The sequence below is a fragment of the Haliotis rubra genome, unplaced genomic scaffold, assembly GCF_003918875.1.
Source record: "Haliotis rubra isolate DU_JTF1 unplaced genomic scaffold, ASM391887v1 Scf1511, whole genome shotgun sequence".
Lineage (NCBI taxonomy): Eukaryota > Metazoa > Mollusca > Gastropoda > Lepetellida > Haliotidae > Haliotis > Haliotis rubra.
Genome location: NW_025765461.1, coordinates 5169 through 24720, shown reverse-complemented (window position 1 = coordinate 24720; position 19552 = coordinate 5169). Strand labels below are relative to the sequence as shown.

Genomic DNA, 19552 nt, shown 5'->3' with positions numbered 1-19552 from the left:
ACTAACCGTGTACTAACGATGATGTCATGTAGCAAGGTATGCAGATTGATTATATATCTCGAACTCTTACTTTTCTAATTTTAGCAGTCTATCACAGGGTACATTGTTTCCAGTGAATATAAAATAATAAACCGAAATTTCACTGCCTGATTTATTGGCGATTTGTGCGAAAACATTTTTTGTCGGTATGTTTTGTAGATACCGATGTTCCTTGTACGACTTCAGTTGGGTTTCTGCTTGATCTTACGGAAGGCGGACGTAATAACACGATAAAAGAGGTAATGTTGATGGTCTTCCGATTTCTGACATCAAATGGTATTAATGGAACCTGAACAGTTTTCGATTCGCTCATCACTTCGAAGCTCCAGGTTCTGTTCCCTACAGGGGTACAATGTGTGAAGCCCATTTCTGGTGTTCCCCGACGTGATATTACTGAAATATTGCTAAAAGCGGCGTAAAACTAAACTCCCTCACTTACTAATTAGTTTCCGCAATCGGTTGAAAGTGTGATGATATGATATATTTTTGTTATTTTCAGAACATAATGTTTGAAATGTCAGATCATCCTGTCAGCAGACTGCAAACTGCGTATGGGCTTGGGGCACAGTTGCTGGGATATGAACACTGGCAGCTGGAAAAGTTGTGGTAAGGTGCATGGAAAATATCATCATGACACATAGCCCGTCGATATTGTATTTGCTGGTTTCTGTTTATATAGACTGATATATATATCTATGTATGGCTGCTGTTTATATGCATGGCAGGATATTGTGATGAGGAGGTTACAATCTGTTCCGTATAACTAAAGCATTACTATCACCATCTTAAAATGTGAAAACAGGGTCATATGAAAGTGAGGCTCCTGTTGTTGAAATATAGACAAATTATGAGTTACTAGTTTAAATAACGTCACTTATATCAGTATCACTGAAGTTGGTTTGTTTTGTTTTTTAGTATTTTAAATGATACTCTTAGACAAACGCCATAAAAAGAAATTACATGAAACACATGAAAAAAGACACGTTAAATGGCCTTTGATTATATCAATCAACACAAGTCCATTGAAATATCTTACAATGTGACATTTGATAGTTTGTTTGTCATCTTAAACTGGCAATCAGTTGGCGATATCTCCTAGAAGGTACAGATACAGTGAAACTGCAGTGACGTCACAATCAAAGGATGCTCTACTTTGTAGTCTGGGTATCCAGGTTCTAACTGTTTACAAAGTGAACAGGATAGAAGAATGATTTTGGATAGGTCTGGGTATTTCAAATACATAAGGGGCGGTGGGGTAGCCTAGTGATTAAAGCGTTCGCTCTTCACTCCGAAGACCCGGGTTCGATTCCCCACATGGGTGCAATGTGTGAAGCCCATTTATGGTGTCCCCCGCTGTGCTATTGTTGGAATATTGCTTTAAGCAGTTTAAAACTATACGCACTGACTCACTTATAATGCATAAACACTTTTCGATATAAGTGTAAATGTCTTGGGCTAGCCTTGATTGCCGATTCATGCTGATATATTAAAAATGCACTTGCACTTGCATTAGATTCCTTGTATGTTCTCACAAGCATATCGCACTATGTTCCAGGGAAGCTCAAATGCCTTGTTGTGACGCCAAGGTGGAGAGAGTTAGAAATATCTTGAAAGCACTCAAAGCAGAGGGAAAGACCATGAACGATGTACTGCTCTACTTTATCCACGAAGCTAGTAGACGCTTGGACATTGTGAAATTGATTATGGAAATACATCAGTGTGAATGCTGCAAGAAAGTTTTCAAGAATGTGAACATGTAGATATGTCAGCATGAGGGGTCATTGTATTTCAAGACCAAGTGGAGACGTTAAAATATGGTACTTGTTGGTCCCTGCCTGGCGCTCAGCATTAATGGGTACAACAAGGACTGGTCAGCTCGGAGTCAGTATAATGTGTCTGAGTGGGGTATTCATGCTTCACTGCGGCATGGTATCTCAGTGGGCTAGCACTATAAAACTAGCTTCAGTCTGGGCTAGTACAAGCAGCCGCACATACACATACACACGCATGCACGTCGTCATATGAGCGAAATATTCTCAAGCACGACGTTCAACCCAATTTCACCTCACCTCAAGACCAAGTGGCATTAACCTGAAACAAGGTAACGCCTAAATACCACCAGTTCCAAATCCAGTCAGAGTACGAGAGGAGCTACCGTTCCCTAAATGTATGCAAGGTTCCAAGTGATAAAGTGTATACATACACCAACGTGGAAAACAAGTTATAAAATGTGAATTTATATTGTAATTTGTGCCTCAACTATTATTTGTCCATTTCCATAGTTTGTCCATTTCGCTTTCTTTAGTATTTGTATGTACCGGTACATGTCACAGTACCACCTAATGTATACTGGGTTGCCATTTCCATAAATTGTCAAATTCGCCTTCTTCATGTTTTTGTATTTACCGGTGCCGGAAATGCGTCACTGTACCTACCTACACGTGGCCTCCCTCTTGCGCCATCTTGCTATTTGACGAGAACAGTTCAGAACGACCACATGTAAAACTGGCCACAGACACTCTAGTCAAAACGGCTTCGAAAATCTGCCGATATTTCCACAAACCAAGAATCATGTGGCAACTTGAACGGTGTCCTCTCGTAACCTCTACATCCCACATCCTAATAACAATATATTTTGTAGCTCACCGTTGAGTCCACAGCTTATCTCATGTCTATAACCGTCTTAATTATATCGACACCCGTGAAGGTCCTGGTTAGAATGAACCTTCAGTAACTCATGCTTGTCGTGTGAGGCGACTAACGGGATCGGGTGGTCACACTCGCTTACTTGGTTGACACGTCATAGTATCCCAATTGCGTAGATTGATGCTCATGATGTTGATCATTAGATTGTCTGGTCCAGACTCGATTATTTACAGACCGCCGTCTTATAGATGGAATATTGCTGGATTGCAGCGTTAAACGTCAAACATATATTTTGATATTGATGTACCTCAGCAAATCACCATCTCTACACAGATTGGTTCATGTGTTAATCGATATAATGAAGTTAATGAGTGAGTGAGTTTAGTCTTACGCCGCACTCAGCAATATTCCAGTAAATAATCGAGTCTGGACCAGACAATCCAGTGACCAACAGCATGAGCATAGATCTGCGCAACTGGGAACCGATGACATGTGTCAACCAAGCCAGCGAGCCTGACCACCCGATCCCGTTAAAAGGCTCTCACGAGAAACATGGGTTACTGAAGACCAATTCTAACCCTGATCTTCACGGGTCACTTGTTGATTCCGAGCAAGTGCATGCCTATCCACAGTATGTCTCAGTTTAATAACAAAGCCTGCAGCATTCACGAATTGAAAGGGTGTTTTAGTCCATTTTCAATATGTTCTTTTAATCAACACATGTGATTCTCTACCTCGTTTACGATCTCTGCTTACTTTATTTTTGACCTCGACTCATTCTTTTTCAGCTTGTCCTTACTATCATGTGTTACCTAGCTGTAACCTTCACGGAGAGAAGAGGGATTCACACATTGTACCCATGTCGGGAATCGAGCCCGGATCTTCGGCGTGACGAGCGAACGCTTTAACCACTAGACTACCCCACCGCCCTCTTGAGAAAGTAAACCCCAGTAAAGGAAAATTGAACTGTTTAGGACAGATCTACAAATTCCTCTTGGTTAATCAAATTTGCATCTTACATTCCTGTTACTTGCACATTCATTTTAACCACTAGGCTCCGCCATCACCCCTTGGGTGTAGAGATTTGGGCATGTGATTATTTAGGGAGATAATCCTTTTGAACACTAACTAGTACAATAAAACAAAGCACTGTCAATGGTCAGAAGGAATTCCTTCAAAACATCACTTCATTTCTGAAACTGTAATAAAGGAAAACTTTATTTAGATAAGAAACATGCATCGCCATAGGCACCAACTGTGCTTTTTCTCATTGCAAATCAGTTTCTTCATGCTTAAGAATCGAATTTCTGCTCGGATTGACAATATCAAAACAAGGTATTCAGGCCAAGACGTTTAACTTAATTTACCTCGATGATAAACAACATTCAAACAACCAATTGCCTTTCACTGATATATCGTCCTGAACCCGAAATAAGCGAGGCCAGTGAGACCGTGAGCTTCATGTGTTTCATATTTAACATTAAGATTCAAAGTTTAAAAAAAGCTCTCCACAAAGCTTTTAACGCGGGAGGACACTTTAACTTTCCAGTGCCCCCCTTTCTCTATATGTCAAGTGATATCCCTGCACCTCCAACCTTTGGTGTTTACTTCTCACAAAGATCTCCGGTCGCGTCGTACCAAAAGAGGTTAAAATATGGTACTTGTTGGTCGCTGCCTGGCGCTCGGCATTAATGGGTACAAGGACTGGTCGGCTCGGAGTCAGTATAATGTGTCTAAGTTTGGTATTACTGCGGCATGGTATCTCAGTGAGCTAGCACTATAAAAAACCAGCTCTAGTCTAGGCAAGTACTATAGCAGCCACACATATACGCATGCATGTCGTCACATGAGCGAAATATTCCTAAGTGCGACGTTAAACCCCATTTCACCTCTACCCACCTCACATCTCATCAACTGAGGTAGAATCGAAACAGGGTGATTCGACGCTTACTCAGAAGTTGTTCAAGGTTAGAACATCATAAGCCTTAGTAAAACGTTCAAGATCGTTTCATGATGAATATGTGGAGAACAGTTCTGCATTTGACGGAAGTGTGACAAATATTATGTCCGATGCCTCTTCAGCCTAGTCTTAAACATTTCACTTGCCTTTGCACGTGTTTGTGACAGGTGGCACCTGTGGGACAGGAGACACTCACTTTTTCTGGAAAATCTGGTAACATATCACTGTTTGATAGTAAGAGACTATTACATGACAGTTTTCCTTTCGGCTTCGGCCCTCGGGCTGATATGGTAGGCTAATGATTGGCGAAAGGGAAATTGTTATATCATAAATCTATTTATCATATACCTCATCTGTGAATATTGGAACAGTCGTATTTCGTCTAACTCGATGATTCTGCCGGCAAGAGCAGCCAAAACATCGTCGACAAAATTAGTACTCATACTCCCATCATTTTTTTGATACACGGCAACTCGAGCAAAGGGGAGTAACTCTAAAATAAACTAGGTTCCGTCTATTAACTTTACGCGCGTTTGCGTGTATTCATTCCGGACCAGTTTAGTAGCCAGGCAATACGGCTGATATGGATTTTCGGCCCTAGGGCTGATATGACTGATAAAGCTGATATGCATTTTTGTCCCGGGTGGTCAGTATGGCCATATGCCGACAGCAAAATGGTCCATATTATTCATAGGTATATAATAATGATTCATATTAAACACATGCTCATGATATAGTCAGCATCTTACAACCGACTCTTGGCGCAGTTTTGATCTAGTTTCATAGCTTGACCACTGTTAGTCAATGTTATCAACAATGATTTTACCGCATAGGCGCCCGACTCTGATATATTTATAAGCATGACCTATATATATAAGATATAAGATATCTATATATATATGTCATGCTTATAAATATATCAGAGTCGGGCGCCTATGTTTTACCGCTATTACCACTGCTGTCACTTTTCATACCGTCATTGAAACACACTGTCTATATAACAGTACTGCCATTGGGATTACTTTGTATTGATTGTATTGATTGCAAACCTGGTTTGATTGCAAATTTAACGTTATATCGGCTCCGCTTACGCGTATATCCACTGGTATACGTCCCGAATTCGTCAAACAGTACAGTTATCCCCTAATTGTTAACTGTAGAACATTCCTTTTCTGGGGTAACGCATAGTTTCAATTTGGGAATTTAACATCTAACAGTACCTGTTATATTAATAGTCACGACCTGATCAGTGTACAGTCACACTCCAATTTGGGTAATACAGTCATTTTCTGTGGTTCCTGCGACGTTACTATGTAGCAATTTCTACTAACTCAATATCTATCGGCCTTTTTATGCGTGATATGCCATGTACATCTCATTGTAGGGTAACGAAGTAACACTGTCAGGTGAAGTAGGGCGTGAATGAATGTCTCCTGTCCTATAGCTACAGACTACTGCTTTGTCATCTGAATATGCGACAAAAATAGATACAGGTCACACTCGTGAAAAGATTTACTTTCGGTTTAGCATTTCCTGTATTAGATGGGATGCAAAGGCAGGAAATATTTGATGCCGCTATATTGCTCGTTGTCATTGATCTTGGGATTCATGATCATCTCGCATGCGTACTTGTGATTCAGATCAATGAAAAGACAGGGTTTGGGGAGACAGCTGACGTTTCGATGAGGAAATAGGTAGGTGTTTATTTTCATTTTGTTGACCCTCGGCGTACGAGAATGTTGCATGCTTGGACTAAACATTTAAATCTTAATTTCGTCATTAAAATGTCAGCTTCTAACATATTTACATGACCCATGAGAGATCACACAGTTCTGTTTTGTTAAGACTGAGATACGAATTTGTCGTTTCACTTCATGATTGATCTGGTGTTGGGCTAGTACTGCCCTTCCGGGTCATGGTGACCTACCTTATCCTGACGTGTACCTGAATATAGGTGTTCTATTTTTAGAATCACTTTCCACGTAAGGTATAAATGAGTTCCCTTAACTGCATTAGCTGGCTTTTATAGACGGGGTGTGGACAAACAGGGTATAAGTCACTTTAAGTCTACTTCTACCAGACTGTCAAGTTGATTCGGGTCAAACTGAGTACAAAACAGAGACATTTCAAGATTCTTTTGCCCATGCCTCAGGGGCGGATGCAGCTTTTTTTTAGCAAGGGGTGTGTGTGGGGTGGGGGTGGGGGTGCTTACTTTTGAGAAAAGGGAGGGTGCACATTTCATTTTCACCCGAGTTTCAATGATCATTTAATAAAATTTCAGGACAAAATGTGGGGGGTGCGCACCCCTGCAACCCCTTTCTGGATCCGCCTATGTGCCTCAACATACATATTCAATGAATCATTCACTACACGATCGTTAAGTGTTACTGTTACTATAATATTTAATACTAGAGTACAGGTTTCATGCATAATTGAAGTGAGCTATAACGTTATTTTTAGTGTGTCACGAAAAATGGAGCAACAGACACACGTGGCCTACAATTACACCCGGAAAATAACAACAAAAGTTATATGTCTTATCCCTGCAAATTTATCCATCACAACAAATAAATATGATAAAATTACATTTCACACTGAGAAAATATTTAGCCCATGTAGCCACAAATGTTTGACATAGACTGTGACGCCCTGCAGTGACCATTGTTTACTTCTGCATACCAGGCAATATACATTTGTAAAATCCGGACCAAGCAAGGCATAAACTGTAAAGCTGTCACTAAGGACTCTACTTTTTTAACATATGTTATATTTGGGATTACACTTTCTTAGTATAGTACAAATCTAGTACTTTTTTAGTTGAGCTCAACTCAAAAGTACTAGAATTTGTACTTTACTAAGAAAGTGTAATCCCAAGTATAACATATGTTACATTTGACCACTTTCTAAATGGTATTGTGTATTTCTAGTTTTTTAGTTCAGCAGATCGGAATGATTCATCATGTACATGTTAAAAAGAGTTCTCATAACATATCGAGACGAGTAAAAAATAAAATATACTTTCGATAGCCAAAAAAGCGGCAGAGAATATACTCAATGGAAACCATGACAGCCGCTATGTAGCCAAACGTACGTGTGTAGTTTTGAATCTCTCATTGTGTATGGTCCTGTCTCTATCAAATCCTTCTCTTTATTGTACACAGGTCTGTTGATGTGAAAACTACCGATACACATTTTACAGTGTTCTGAATAACTCACATAACTCATCGATCAAATATCAAAACCAGCTTCCGGAGTGTTTAACGCTTAATGGAGTCATCTATGAGAGAGATACGACCTGCAACAGTGAAAATTAGCTGTTGTAAAACACGATCGATTGTAACGATGCTCCAGCTACCATCTGCTCACTGTCACTAGTTTAGGAGTTATGACTGAAAACCTGTTTCAAATACAAGATGTTCATCTACTTATTACTCATCATCTCCACGTTTCAGTGACCGGTGAATCACACTCGGTGTACCCAGGGAAGTAGAAGCCGCTGACCCCGTTACAGAGTGGTAGATGAACGTTTGTTGAAGCGGACTGTACATGCATAGGGGACATTCATTAGCACACATCTATAATGGCAAAGTGTCGTCCACACACAAATCTACAGGAAGTGAGTGTCAAAGTTGGCACAGAGACTGTCTGTACCATGTTGGCGAGCAACATTAGCGACATTATCACAACACACACAGATGCAAGTGTAACCTTGAAGACTGTTCCAAAGGATTTTCAGGAAGAAACCTTGATGCCTGTGATGAAAAACGTTTGTATCGAGAACACTGTTGAGACCATAGAGAATACAAAGGAGGACGAGGAACCAACAGAAAGCAACGATGACACCATTGATTCCTTATTGCGGCTGACGGCTCGTATCAATGCAAATATACAAAACGGCTCGATCCCACGTAGCGTTTCAATCTGTAACACAGAGCTCAGTGTTGAAGACGGTCATGGCGGACAACCTGAAAATGGCATGGTTGAAGATGGTATTACAGTGTATTCTCATTGGCCAGTATCACTCCAATTCTCTGACCCACAACTGCGGGTTGACAGAATGTTGAGCGAAGACCTCATTGAAACTCCCACTGCGGTGCCCAATGAAATGTTGATGGTTATACGTCACGTTGCGGTTCAACAAAAGATGGGTAGCGAGCTGCTCGGCCTAGCGAGGCAGATTCCAGATGTCAGAATGCTGCTGCTGCTGCTGCCGCTACGTCTCTACCTGAAATGGGTTTTCTGGACCCTAGCGGAGCCTCATATGGAACGCAGTATGGATAGATGGGATATGTCCCCAGAAATAGAAGCACACCTGGTTATTATGGCTTCATGTTGCGTTCTGGACAGGCCAGCTATATCCCCAATCGCTGCCACAACACAATCAATATCAGATCAGTATTGTGTCGTAGTCTTTGTGGTAACAACAGCCCTGATTAATCCAACTGACCATGTATCATGGACGGTGGAAAGAGAAACCTGGTCTGCGCCGTGGCTTCAGGACAACCAGGCAACAGCTGACTCAGTTGCCATGGAAACTCAAGCCTCTCTTGGACAAATGCCGGTAGACAACCAGATTGCTGCCAGCTCAAAGGCTATGGAAAACCAAGCATCTATTGTACAAGGATCTGTAGAGAACCAGATTGCTGCCGGCTCAAAGACTGTGGAGACCCAGGCCTCTCTTGGACAAGGATCTGTAAACAACCAGATTACTGCCAGCTCAAAGGCTGTGGAGACCCAGGCCTCTCTTGGACAAGGATCTATAGACAACCAGATTGCTGCCGGCTCAAAGATTGGGGAGACCCAGGCCTCTCTTGGACAAGGGTCTGTAGACAACCAGATTGCTGCCGGCTCAAAGATTGTGGAGACCCAGGCCTCTCTTGGACAAGGGTCTGTAGACAACCAGACTGATGCCAGCTCAAAGGCTATGGAAATCGAAGCCTCTCTTGTACAAGGGTCTGTACATAACCAGATTGATGCCAGCTCAAAGGCTATGGAGACCCAGGCCTCTCTTGTACAAGGGTCTGTAGACAACCAGATTGCTGCCGGCTCAAAGGCTATGGAAAACCAAGCCTCTCTTGGACAAGGGTCTGTAGACGACCAGATTGATGCCAGTTCAATGGCTATGGAAAACCAAGCATCTATTGTACAAGGGTCTGTAGACAACCAGATCGATGCCGGCTCAAAGGCTATGCAAATCGAAGCCTCTCTTGGACAAGGGTCTGTAGACGACCAGATTGATGCCAGCTCAAAGGCTATGGAAAACCAAGCATCTGTTGTACAAGGGTCTGTTCACAGTCAGACTGCTGCCGACTCAAATGCTATTGAAATCCAAGCCTCTCTTGTACAAGGGTCTGTTAATAGCGTGGTTGCTACCGTCTCAAAGGCTATGGAAAACCAAGCCTTTCTTCAACAAGGACCAGTAGACAGCCAGATTGCTGCCGGCTCAAAGGCTATGGAAAACCAGGTCTCTTTTGTAGAACGACCTGTAGAAAGCCATACTGCTGCCGACTCAAATGCTATTGAAATCCAAGCCTTTCTTGAACAAATGCCTGTAGACAGCAAGACTGCTGCCGGCTTAAGGGCTGTAGAAACCCAGGCCTCTCTTGTACAAGGACCTGTAGACAGTCAGACTGTTGCCGCCTCAAAGGCTGTAGAAAACAAAGTCACTCTTCAACAAGGACCAGCAGACAGCCAAATTGCCGCCGGTCCGAAGGCTATGGAAAACCAGGCCTCTCTTCTACAACGACCTGTAGAAAGCCAGATTGATGCCGGCTCAAAGGCTATGCAAATCGAAGCCTCTCTTGGACAAGGGTCTGTAGACGACCAGATTGATGCCAGCTCAAAGGCTATGGAAAACCAAGCATCTGTTGTACAAGGGTCTGTTCACAGTCAGACTGCTGCCGACTCAAATGCTATTGAAATCCAAGCCTCTCTTGTACAAGGGTCTGTTGATAGCGTGGTTGCTACCGTCTCAAAGGCTATGGAAAACCAAGCCTTTCTTCAACAAGGACCAGTAGACAGCCAGATTGCTGCCGGCTCAAAGGCTATGGAAAACCTTGTCTCTTTTGTAGAACGACCTGTAGAAAGCCATACTGCTGCCGACTCAAATGCTATTGAAATCCAAGCCTTTCTTGAACAAATGCCTGTAGACAGCAAGACTGCTGCCGGCTTAAGGGCTGTAGAAACCCAGGCCTCTCTTGTACAAGGACCTGTAGACAGTCAGACTGTTGCCGCCTCAAAGGCTGTAGAAAACAAAGTCTCTCTTCAACAAGGACCAGCAGACAGCCAAATTGCCGCCGGTCCGAAGGCTATGGAAAACCAGGCCTCTCTTCTACAACGACCTGTAGAAAGCCAGATTGATGCCGGCTCAAAGGCTATGCAAATCGAAGCCTCTCTTGGACAAGGGTCTGTAGACGACCAGATTGATGCCAGCTCAAAGGCTATGGAAAACCAAGCATCTGTTGTACAAGGGTCTGTTCACAGTCAGACTGCTGCCGACTCAAATGCTATTGACATCAAGCCTCTCTTGTACAAGGGTCTGTTGATAGCGTGGTTGCTACCGTCTCAAAGGCTATGGAAAACCAAGCCTTTCTTCAACAAGGACCAGTAGACAGCCAGATTGCTGCCGGCTCAAAGGCTATGGAAAACCAGGGTCTCTTTTGTAGAACGACCTGTAGAAAGCCATACTGCTGCCGACTCAAATGCTATTGAAATCCAAGCCTTTCTTGAACAAATGCCTGTAGACAGCAAGACTGCTGCCGGCTTAAGGCTGTAGAAACTCAGGCCTCTCTTGTACAAGGACCTGTAGACAGTCAGACTGTTGCCGCCTCAAAGGCTGTAGAAAACAAAGTCTCTTCAACAAGGACCAGCAGACAGCCAAATTGCCGCCGGTCCGAAGGCTATGGAAAACCAGGCCTCTCTTCTACAACGACCTGTAGAAAGCCAGATTGATGCCGGCTCAAAGGCTATGCAAATCGAAGCCTCTCTTGGACAAGGGTCTGTAGACGACCAGATTGATGCCAGCTCAAAGGCTATGGAAAACCAAGCATCTGTTGTACAAGGGTCTGTTCACAGTCAGACTGCTGCCGACTCAAATGCTATTGAAATCAAGCCTCTCTTGTACAAGGGTCTGTTGATAGCGTGGTTGCTACCGTCTCAAAGGCTATGGAAAACCAAGCCTTTCTTCAACAAGGACCAGTAGACAGCCAGATTGCTGCCGGCTCAAAGGCTATGGAAAACCAGGTCTCTTTTGTAGAACGACCTGTAGAAAGCCATACTGCTGCCGACTCAAATGCTATTGAAATCCAAGCCTTTCTTGAACAAATGCCTGTAGACAGCAAGACTGCTGCCGGCTTAAGGGCTGTAGAAACCCAGGCCTCTCTTGTACAAGGACCTGTAGACAGTCAGACTGTTGCCGCCTCAAAGGCTGTAGAAAACAAAGTCTCTCTTCAACAAGGACCAGCAGACAGCCAGAATTGCCGCGGTCCGAAGGCTATGGAAAACCAGGCCTCTCTTCTACAACGACCTGTAGAAAGCCAGATTGATGCCGGCTCAAAGGCTATGCAAATCGAAGCCTCTCTTGGACAAGGGTCTGTAGACGACCAGATTGATGCCAGCTCAAAGGCTATGGAAAACCAAGCATCTGTTGTACAAGGGTCTGTTCACAGTCAGACTGCTGCCGACTCAAATGCTATTGAAATCCAAGCCTCTCTTGTACAAGGGTCTGTTGATAGCGTGGTTGCTACCGTCTCAAAGGCTATGGAAAACCAAGCCTTTCTTCAACAAGGACCAGTAGACAGCCAGATTGCTGCCGGCTCAAAGGCTATGGAAAACCTTGTCTCTTTTGTAAAACGACCTGGAGAAAGCCATACTGCTGCCGACTCAAATGCTATTGAAATCCAAGCCTTTCTTGAACAAATGCCTGTAGACAGCAAGACTGCTGCCGGCTTAAGGGCTGTAGAAACCCAGGCCTCTCTTGTACAAGGACCTGTAGACAGTCAGACTGTTGCCGCCTCAAAGGCTGTAGAAAACAAAGTCTCTCTTCAACAAGGACCAGCAGACAGCCAAATTGCCGCCGGTCCGAAGGCTATGGAAAACCAGGCCTCTCTTCTACAACGACCTGTAGAAAGCCAGATTGATGCCGGCTCAAAGGCTATGCAAATCGAAGCCTCTCTTGGACAAGGGTCTGTAGACGACCAGATTGATGCCAGCTCAAAGGCTATGGAAAACCAAGCATCTGTTGTACAAGGGTCTGTTCACAGTCAGACTGCTGCCGACTCAAATGCTATTGAAATCCAAGCCTCTCTTGTACAAGGGTCTGTTGATAGCGTGGTTGCTACCGTCTCAAAGGCTATGGAAAACCAAGCCTTTCTTCAACAAGGACCAGTAGACAGCCAGATTGCTGCCGGCTCAAAGGCTATGGAAAACCTTGTCTCTTTTGTGGGAACGACCTGTAGAAAGCCATACTGCTGCCGACTCAAATGCTATTGAAATCCAAGCCTTTCTTGAACAAATGCCTGTAGACAGCAAGACTGCTGCCGGCTTAAGGGCTGTAGAAACCCAGGCCTCTCTTGTACAAGGACCTGTAGACAGTCAGACTGTTGCCGCCTCAAAGGCTGTAGAAAACAAAGTCTCTCTTCAACAAGGACCAGCAGACAGCCAAATTGCCGCCGGTCCGAAGGCTATGGAAAACCAGGCCTCTCTTCTACAACGACCTGTAGAAAGCCAGATTGATGCCGGCTCAAAGGCTATGCAAATCGAAGCCTCTCTTGGACAAGGGTCTGTAGACGACCAGATTGATGCCAGCTCAAAGGCTATGGAAAACCAAGCATCTGTTGTACAAGGGTCTGTTCACAGTCAGACTGCTGCCGACTCAAATGCTATTGAAATCCAAGCCTCTCTTGTACAAGGGTCTGTTAATAGCGTGGTTGCTACCGTCTCAAAGGCTATGGAAAACCAAGCCTTTCTTCAACAAGGACCAGTAGACAGCCAGATTGCTGCCGGCTCAAAGGCTATGGAAAACCAGGTCTCTTTTGTAGAACGACCTGTAGAAAGCCATACTGCTGCCGACTCAAATGCTATTGAAATCCAAGCCTTTCTTGAACAAATGCCTGTAGACAGCAAGACTGCTGCCGGCTTAAGGGCTGTAGAAACCCAGGCCTCTCTTGTACAAGGGCCTGTAGACAGTCAGACTGTTGCCGCCTCAAAGGCTTTAGAAAACAAAGTCTCTCTTCAACAAGGACCAGCAGACAGCCAAATTGCCGCCGGTCCGAAGGCTATGGAAAACCAGGCCTCTTTTGTACAACGACCTGTAGAAAGCCAGATTGCTGCCGGCTCAAAGGCTATTGAAAACCAAGCCTCTCTTGGACAAGGACCAGTAGACCACAAGAATGCCACAAAATCGAAGCCTATGGTAAACCAGACTCTGGATAGTACTGTTGTCATGGCTGTTGAAGCCCACGCCTCTTTTGTGCCGGGACCTGAAAGTGGTCAGGTTCCCACGGTGTCTATGGAAAAAAAAAACACCTCTCTGGCGATGGGGGCTACAAATAACCAGAATGATACTCTGTCCAAGATTGGGGTAAACCAAACATCTCCAGCTGCAGACTGGGCAGTAAACCACGCTGATAGTACATGGCAGGCTTCTGAAAACCGAACCGTCCCAATACCACAACAGACTGACACTGAAATGATGATGCTGAAATCGGCTGTCATGGCAGGATCTTTGGATATCAAGGCAGGTGCGTGTCCAAGACTTTCGCCACCCCAGGCATTTGTTGCATCAAGTGATAATTCTCCAAGGGATCAAATCCACGTGGTAGACCAAAAGACAAAGACACCCATCACTCAGGTGTCATTCAAGGACCAAATCCATGCCTCCAAATTTAATGAAACTCGGTCCAACCAACATACCTGCAATACAGCTTTTCCTTGCAATGTTGAGACAGTGTCCCGTCACGCAGTGTCAAGTCGCACAGTGTCCAGCCGCGCCAGAAGGAAAACATATAACAAGCATGACGCCAGGGATCTTCACCAGCAAGACAGACGAAAACGTCACAGGAAGACGAAAGCACCATCCACTCTCAGACGAGACAGAGCACGAACACAACAATGGCTACAAGATGAGAAGGTAAAGAAACAGTTGCTAAACACCGGATCAACATGGTATCTCATGAATAAATTCCTTTTACATATTTACACCATCTCTACTTTCTAAGATAAACGTTTTATATCTACATTCAAAAGAGTTGAAAGTAAAGTCATTTCCTTTGCATTGTTAATGCACTCGTCGTTTTTACATCTTATGACATATTGTCACAGATAAGTATTCATGGAGAGAAGAAAAGTTCAGAAACGTCCATGACTCAGAATAATTCAGGCCAGCTGCCCAGACTGGAAGAACGTAAGTAATATCCGCATGAATCCTGGCAAACTGTTAACTGTTAACTGTCGTCATGTCCGGCCAGGGTTATCGGAAATCATCACGTCTTGCGATCAGAGGGTTCTTCATGGCGGTCTCATAATACTGCCACCTATTAGTAACGTTTGAAAATCAGAAACTATTGATTTTAGAAATTTTCACTGCAAGTCCAGACTTGGTAAGTTTCGTATAAATTTATATTTCGAGACGTGACGTCACAAATTTTACTGGCTTTGTCAAACCACTTATAGATACATCAATACCATTTTCCAGATATCATATCACATCAAGCTACCTTCAGTCTGGTTCCCGGGTCTGCTGCGCTACACTTGCCCGGGAACCAGGCTCCTCACCTCAGCATCTTTCACAGCTGTGAATCACACACACATATATGTACATTTGTTATTGTTTTTACCAGGTACCGCCCGCTCTTGCACCGCCTGTGTTGGCACTTTGCTTGAACACGCTGGTAGCAGCATTGACTTGATCGAACTAAAGCAGGTACTGTGTTATTCACTATTATACCTCACTTCAGTAAACAGAGTATGGTGTTTGTGATGTTTGTATCGTGTTTACTGAAGTATTGCCTGTCGTGTGGTATGGTTTGGTATGACAATCTGTAAAGATCTGTCAACAGCTTTCATTGTTTGACAGATATTTTACATTTAATAAATTTTTTTTATATATTTAGAGCAAACATTGACATACAGGTAACTATATAGTGAAAAGGTATTACAGACATAGATGCGTATATATACATAGTTATGACGCATTATTTATCCCACTATTGAACATATTTGTATTCTGAATTGAAACGTAAATATGGACTGACGTGGGTTTTTTTTCGTAATTAGAACATTGTCTTGGATTTGGGACCAGACCAGTTCCATGACGAAACAAGGACTATTTATGGAGCAATGGTTCATCTTCTTCCAAACAAGAAGGAATGGCAGCTGAAACGGTTAATGTAAGTTCTCCAGGCTGTTCATCAAGATATCAGGGTTTCATTGTTGTGCAATATGTTGTATAAATGGGGGCTTGTGACTTTAAAATAATTTGTTTCCCGTGATAGGAATGTAACATATGAACACAGGGGCTTGTAACCCTAGACACTGCCACCAAGGTATTTTCTGTCACTGACGGGGTTTTAGTACTAGTTTTTAGCTTTACAAGCCACTCTGCATACGAATATGATTAACCCAGAGGAATTTGTTTATCTGTCCAGAACAGTTCAGTGTTTCTTTACTGGGGCTTACTTTCTCAGGAGGGCGGTGGGGTCACACCGAAGACCAGGTTTCGATTGTCAACTTTGGCACAATGTGTGAAGACCATTTCTGGTGTCCCTCGTCGTGATATTGCTGGAATATTGCTAAAAGCTAAAACTAAACTCACTCACTTCCTCAGGCATGCCCCAGGTAATGGACGCCATGAGACATGTGTCCACAACATGGTCAGGGAACTGAAGGCCGAGGGCAAGAAGATGGGGCATCTGCTACACTATTTCTCCCAGGAGAAGACGAAGCGAGCGGATATCGTTAAGCTGATGACCCAGATACATCAGTGTGATTTCTGCACAAACATTGCAGCGGATGTCATCTGAGCTACATTTAAGACCACACTGGCTTTTGTTCATCGATGGCCTTTAGTATTTGATGGCCTCACTTCTTTCATTGTCGTAGTTGTTTAATCAGAATTATAAATATCAAGCCTTTGTTAACTACATTGATAGTTGTCAACATGCAGTAAAGCTTCATGCTAAAGTGTCTCCTTTATGAGCACATATGCACCCTCTCATCATAGTTTTGTCTGCTTTCGAATTAGGAGTATGTAAATTATCTTTAATTATTTAGATTACGGTTACAAATATATGTTTATTATGGTCCTTAGTCTCAAATGTAGGTTTACCTGGCAATAGATTATACAACGTGGATTCTGAACCAACATATGATGATGAATTTCAATATTCAGTTTAAAGAAAGAATTGCATCAGGCCTTGGCTTCTTCAGAGAAGCAGATTTCGACTGGGTTCCTGATGACGTGTGAAATATAGTTTGACACAGTGCGAATTATGTAACTGATAAGGTTCAGACAGTTTCCAAGTATTCGTCTTTTCTATTTGTTATGATTAAGGAAATGGTTTAGTCTTTTTTATTTGTGATGATTAAGGAAATGATATAGTCTTTTTTATTTGTGATGATTAAGGAAATGGTTTAGTCTTCTTTATTTGTGATGATTAAGGAAATATTTTAGTCTCTTATTTGTGATGATTAAGGAAATGGTTTAGTCTTTTATTTGTGATGATTAAGGAAATGTTTTAGTCTCTTATTTGTGATGATTAAGGAAACGTTTTAGTCTCTTATTTGTGATGATTAAGGAAATGGTTTAGTCTTTTATTTGTGATGATTAAGGAAATGTTTTAGTCTCTTATTTGTGATGATTAAGGAAATGTTTTAGTCTCTTATTTGTGATGATTAAGGAAATGGTTTAGTCTCTTTTATTTGTGATGATTAAGAAAATGGTTTAGTCTCTTATTTGTGATGATTCAGGAAATGGTTTAGTCCTTTATTTGTGATGATTAAGGAAACATTTTAGTCTCTTATTTGTGATGATTAAGGAAATATTTTAGTCTTTTTTATTTGTGATGATTAAGGAAATGTTTTAGTCTCTCTCATTTGTGATGATTAAGGAAATGTTTTAGTCTCTTTTATTTGTGATGATTAAGGAAATGGCTTAGTCATTTATTTGTGATGATTAAGGAAATGTTTTAGTCTCTTATTTGTGATGATTAAGGAAATAGTTTAATGTTTTATTTGTGATGATTAAGAAAATGTTTTAGTCTCTTTCATTTGTGATGATTAAGGAAATGTTTTAGTCTCTTTTATTTGTGATGATTAAGGAAATATTTTAGTCTTTTATTTGTGATGATTAAGGAAATGTTTTAGTCTCTTATTTGTGATGATTAAGGAAATATTTTAGTCTTTTTTTTGTGATGATTAAGGAAATATTTTAGTCTTTTATTTGTGTTGATTAAGGAAGTGTTTTAGTCTCTTTTATTTCTGATGATTAAGGAAATGTTTTAGTCTCTTATTTGTGATGATTAAGGAAATGGTTTAGTCTCTTATTTGTGATGATTAAGGAAATGGTTTAACGTTTTATTTGTGATGATTAATTACATGTTTTAGTCTTTTATTTGTGACCATTAAGGAAATGTTTTATTCTCTTTTATTTGTGATGATTATGGAAATGGTTAGTGGAAGGAAACATGTGTCTTTGTCAGCCAAGCTCACATAGATACGGCTAAATATCAGGATATTGTAGTGGTCCTTATGTACCTTTATTTGATCAATTAGATACTTTTACTAGTTACATTATTTTTGTATTGTGATGATTTATATCGTTTTCTAAACAGGCTTTTTTCAATGTGTGTTTCTTTGTGATGTAAAATCTCTCCTTTCTTATTCGCTATGTCAGATTTTTTTTTATAATTCAATAAAAAATAATCTTTGCTTATTAGCTAGCATTGATGCGTTTGTTTCTTGTTACTTTTACAAGATCGTACGTTTTGTTTGTGGTTGAAATCCTTTTATTGTCACAAAAGACAGCCTCCTGATATGCACATGTACATTAAATACAGTTTCAGTAGAAATAAACGAATTGATAAGAAATAACTTTCTTTGGGAAAAAATAACCAAGATCAAACTTCACTTCACTAAGTCGGACTATGGTTTCGGGTCCACTTGAAAAGGAAAAAGGCGGCCTTGTGGCATTATTTGGGAATTTTGTTAAATCAACTTACGAGCGGTAAACTGTGTCAGAGTGTGTCTGGAGTTTGAATCTTACCTAATTGGCTCTGTATTGTGAAATATGGTAATAAGGAACAAAATATTGGTGGAAGGGAGATAACTCCATTTTCTTTAGCGGTATGCAAGGTGAGCATGCTGCTGGATAAAGGGGAATAACTCTGGGGTTTTGAAGGATATTAGAAGGTTGTAAATTTTTCTCAAATATAGGCTCAACTGCACAGTATCAACAACCTGGACACTAACGCCAAACAGAGGTCGTATACCAACCCCCCCTTTTGTCCTGAAAGTTTATTAAATGACCATTGAAACTCGGGTGAAAATGAAGTGTGCACCCTACCTTTTTCTCCAATAGTGTGCACACCCACCCCCACCCACCCCACCCCCACCCCTCTCAAAAGCTGTATCCGCCCCTGTGGTGGTCTGTAAATAATCAAGTCTGGACCAGACAATCCAGTGATAAACAGCATGAGCATCGATCTACATAATTAGGATACGATGACATGTGTCAACCAAGTCAGCAAGCCTGACCACCCGATCCCGTTAGTCTATTTTACGACAAGCATGGTTTCTGAACATTAATTCTAAAACAGATCTTCACGGGTTGTGGGTATATAAGTGCTTCAATGGTGTCATCGTGTCACAATGCACAAAGTTTGCCTTCATGTTTCGATTCAGGAAGAACAG

At 41.9% G+C, this 19552-nt stretch overlaps 3 protein-coding genes and 1 long non-coding RNA gene across 11 annotated transcripts in view; 3 read left to right on the top strand and 1 right to left on the bottom strand.

The window, feature by feature from the left end:
* Positions 1-2422, top strand: part of LOC124270391 — a 32677-nt gene extending 30255 nt beyond the window's left edge. The window contains exons 6-9 of one of the 2 annotated variants that reach the window (XM_046705435.1): positions 199-278; positions 539-645; positions 1595-1827; positions 2110-2422. In XM_046705435.1, the coding sequence (XP_046561391.1) occupies positions 199-278; positions 539-645; positions 1595-1799 (392 nt within the window). In that variant the 3' untranslated portion in view covers positions 1800-1827; positions 2110-2422. Of the gene's footprint in view, positions 1-198; positions 279-538; positions 646-1594; positions 1838-2109 lie in introns of both variants that reach the window. The other variant, XM_046705434.1, reaches the window with a different exon arrangement.
* Positions 2423-6161: 3739 nt separating this feature from the next.
* LOC124270383 lies at positions 6162-11190 on the top strand. Its single transcript, XM_046705418.1, has 5 exons — positions 6162-6339; positions 8098-9812; positions 9879-9994; positions 10457-11116; positions 11181-11190. Exons 2-5 carry the CDS (start codon positions 8226-8228, stop codon positions 11188-11190), a joined length of 2373 nt encoding a protein of 790 aa, XP_046561374.1. The 5' UTR covers positions 6162-6339; positions 8098-8225.
* On the top strand, positions 11167-17315 carry LOC124270388. 7 transcript variants are annotated; one of them, XM_046705429.1, is made up of 10 exons: positions 11167-11297; positions 11626-11741; positions 11873-11938; positions 12269-12415; positions 12614-13009; positions 13209-14774; positions 14966-15047; positions 15484-15566; positions 15920-16032; positions 16470-17315. In XM_046705429.1, the coding sequence occupies exons 1-10, from the start codon at positions 11219-11221 to the stop codon at positions 16663-16665; spliced, it is 2844 nt and encodes a 947-aa protein (XP_046561385.1). In that variant the 5' UTR covers positions 11167-11218; the 3' UTR covers positions 16666-17315. The 7 variants fall into 7 exon arrangements, with proteins under 7 accessions (XP_046561385.1, XP_046561388.1, XP_046561384.1 ...); XM_046705432.1 differs by having other exon boundaries at positions 12269-13009; positions 13209-13523; positions 13920-14774; XM_046705428.1 differs by having other exon boundaries at positions 12269-13009; positions 13209-13523; positions 13656-14774.
* A 696-nt stretch (positions 17316-18011) lies between these two features.
* Positions 18012-18279, bottom strand: LOC124270392. Its single transcript, XR_006896749.1, has 2 exons — positions 18215-18279; positions 18012-18180 (listed from the first exon to the last, which is right to left on the bottom strand). It is a non-coding gene; the product is annotated as an uncharacterized LOC124270392 (long non-coding RNA).
* Positions 18280-19552: the final 1273 nt, after the last annotated feature.

What these genes read in the sequence shown, in the direction of transcription:
- LOC124270383 (XM_046705418.1), top strand. Translation starts at nt 8,226, where the DNA reads ATGGCAAAGTGTCGTCCACACACAAATCTACAGGAAGTGAGTGTCAAA. An exon ending in AAGGGTCTGTAGACAACCAG is followed by an intron (nt 9,813 to 9,878) that starts ATCGATGCCGGC and finishes GTAGACGACCAG; the next exon opens with ATTGATGCCAGCTCAAAGGC. An exon ending in CAAGCCTCTCTTGTACAAGG is followed by an intron (nt 9,995 to 10,456) that starts GTCTGTTAATAG and finishes TCTTGGACAAGG; the next exon opens with GTCTGTAGACGACCAGATTG.
- LOC124270388 (XM_046705425.1), top strand. Translation starts at nt 11,219, where the DNA reads ATGGAAAACCAAGCCTTTCTTCAACAAGGACCAGTAGACAGCCAGATT. An exon ending in AAAGGCTATGGAAAACCAGG is followed by an intron (nt 11,298 to 11,625) that starts GTCTCTTTTGTA and finishes TGCAAATCGAAG; the next exon opens with CCTCTCTTGGACAAGGGTCT. An exon ending in AATGGCTACAAGATGAGAAG is followed by an intron (nt 14,775 to 14,965) that starts GTAAAGAAACAG and finishes ATATTGTCACAG; the next exon opens with ATAAGTATTCATGGAGAGAA.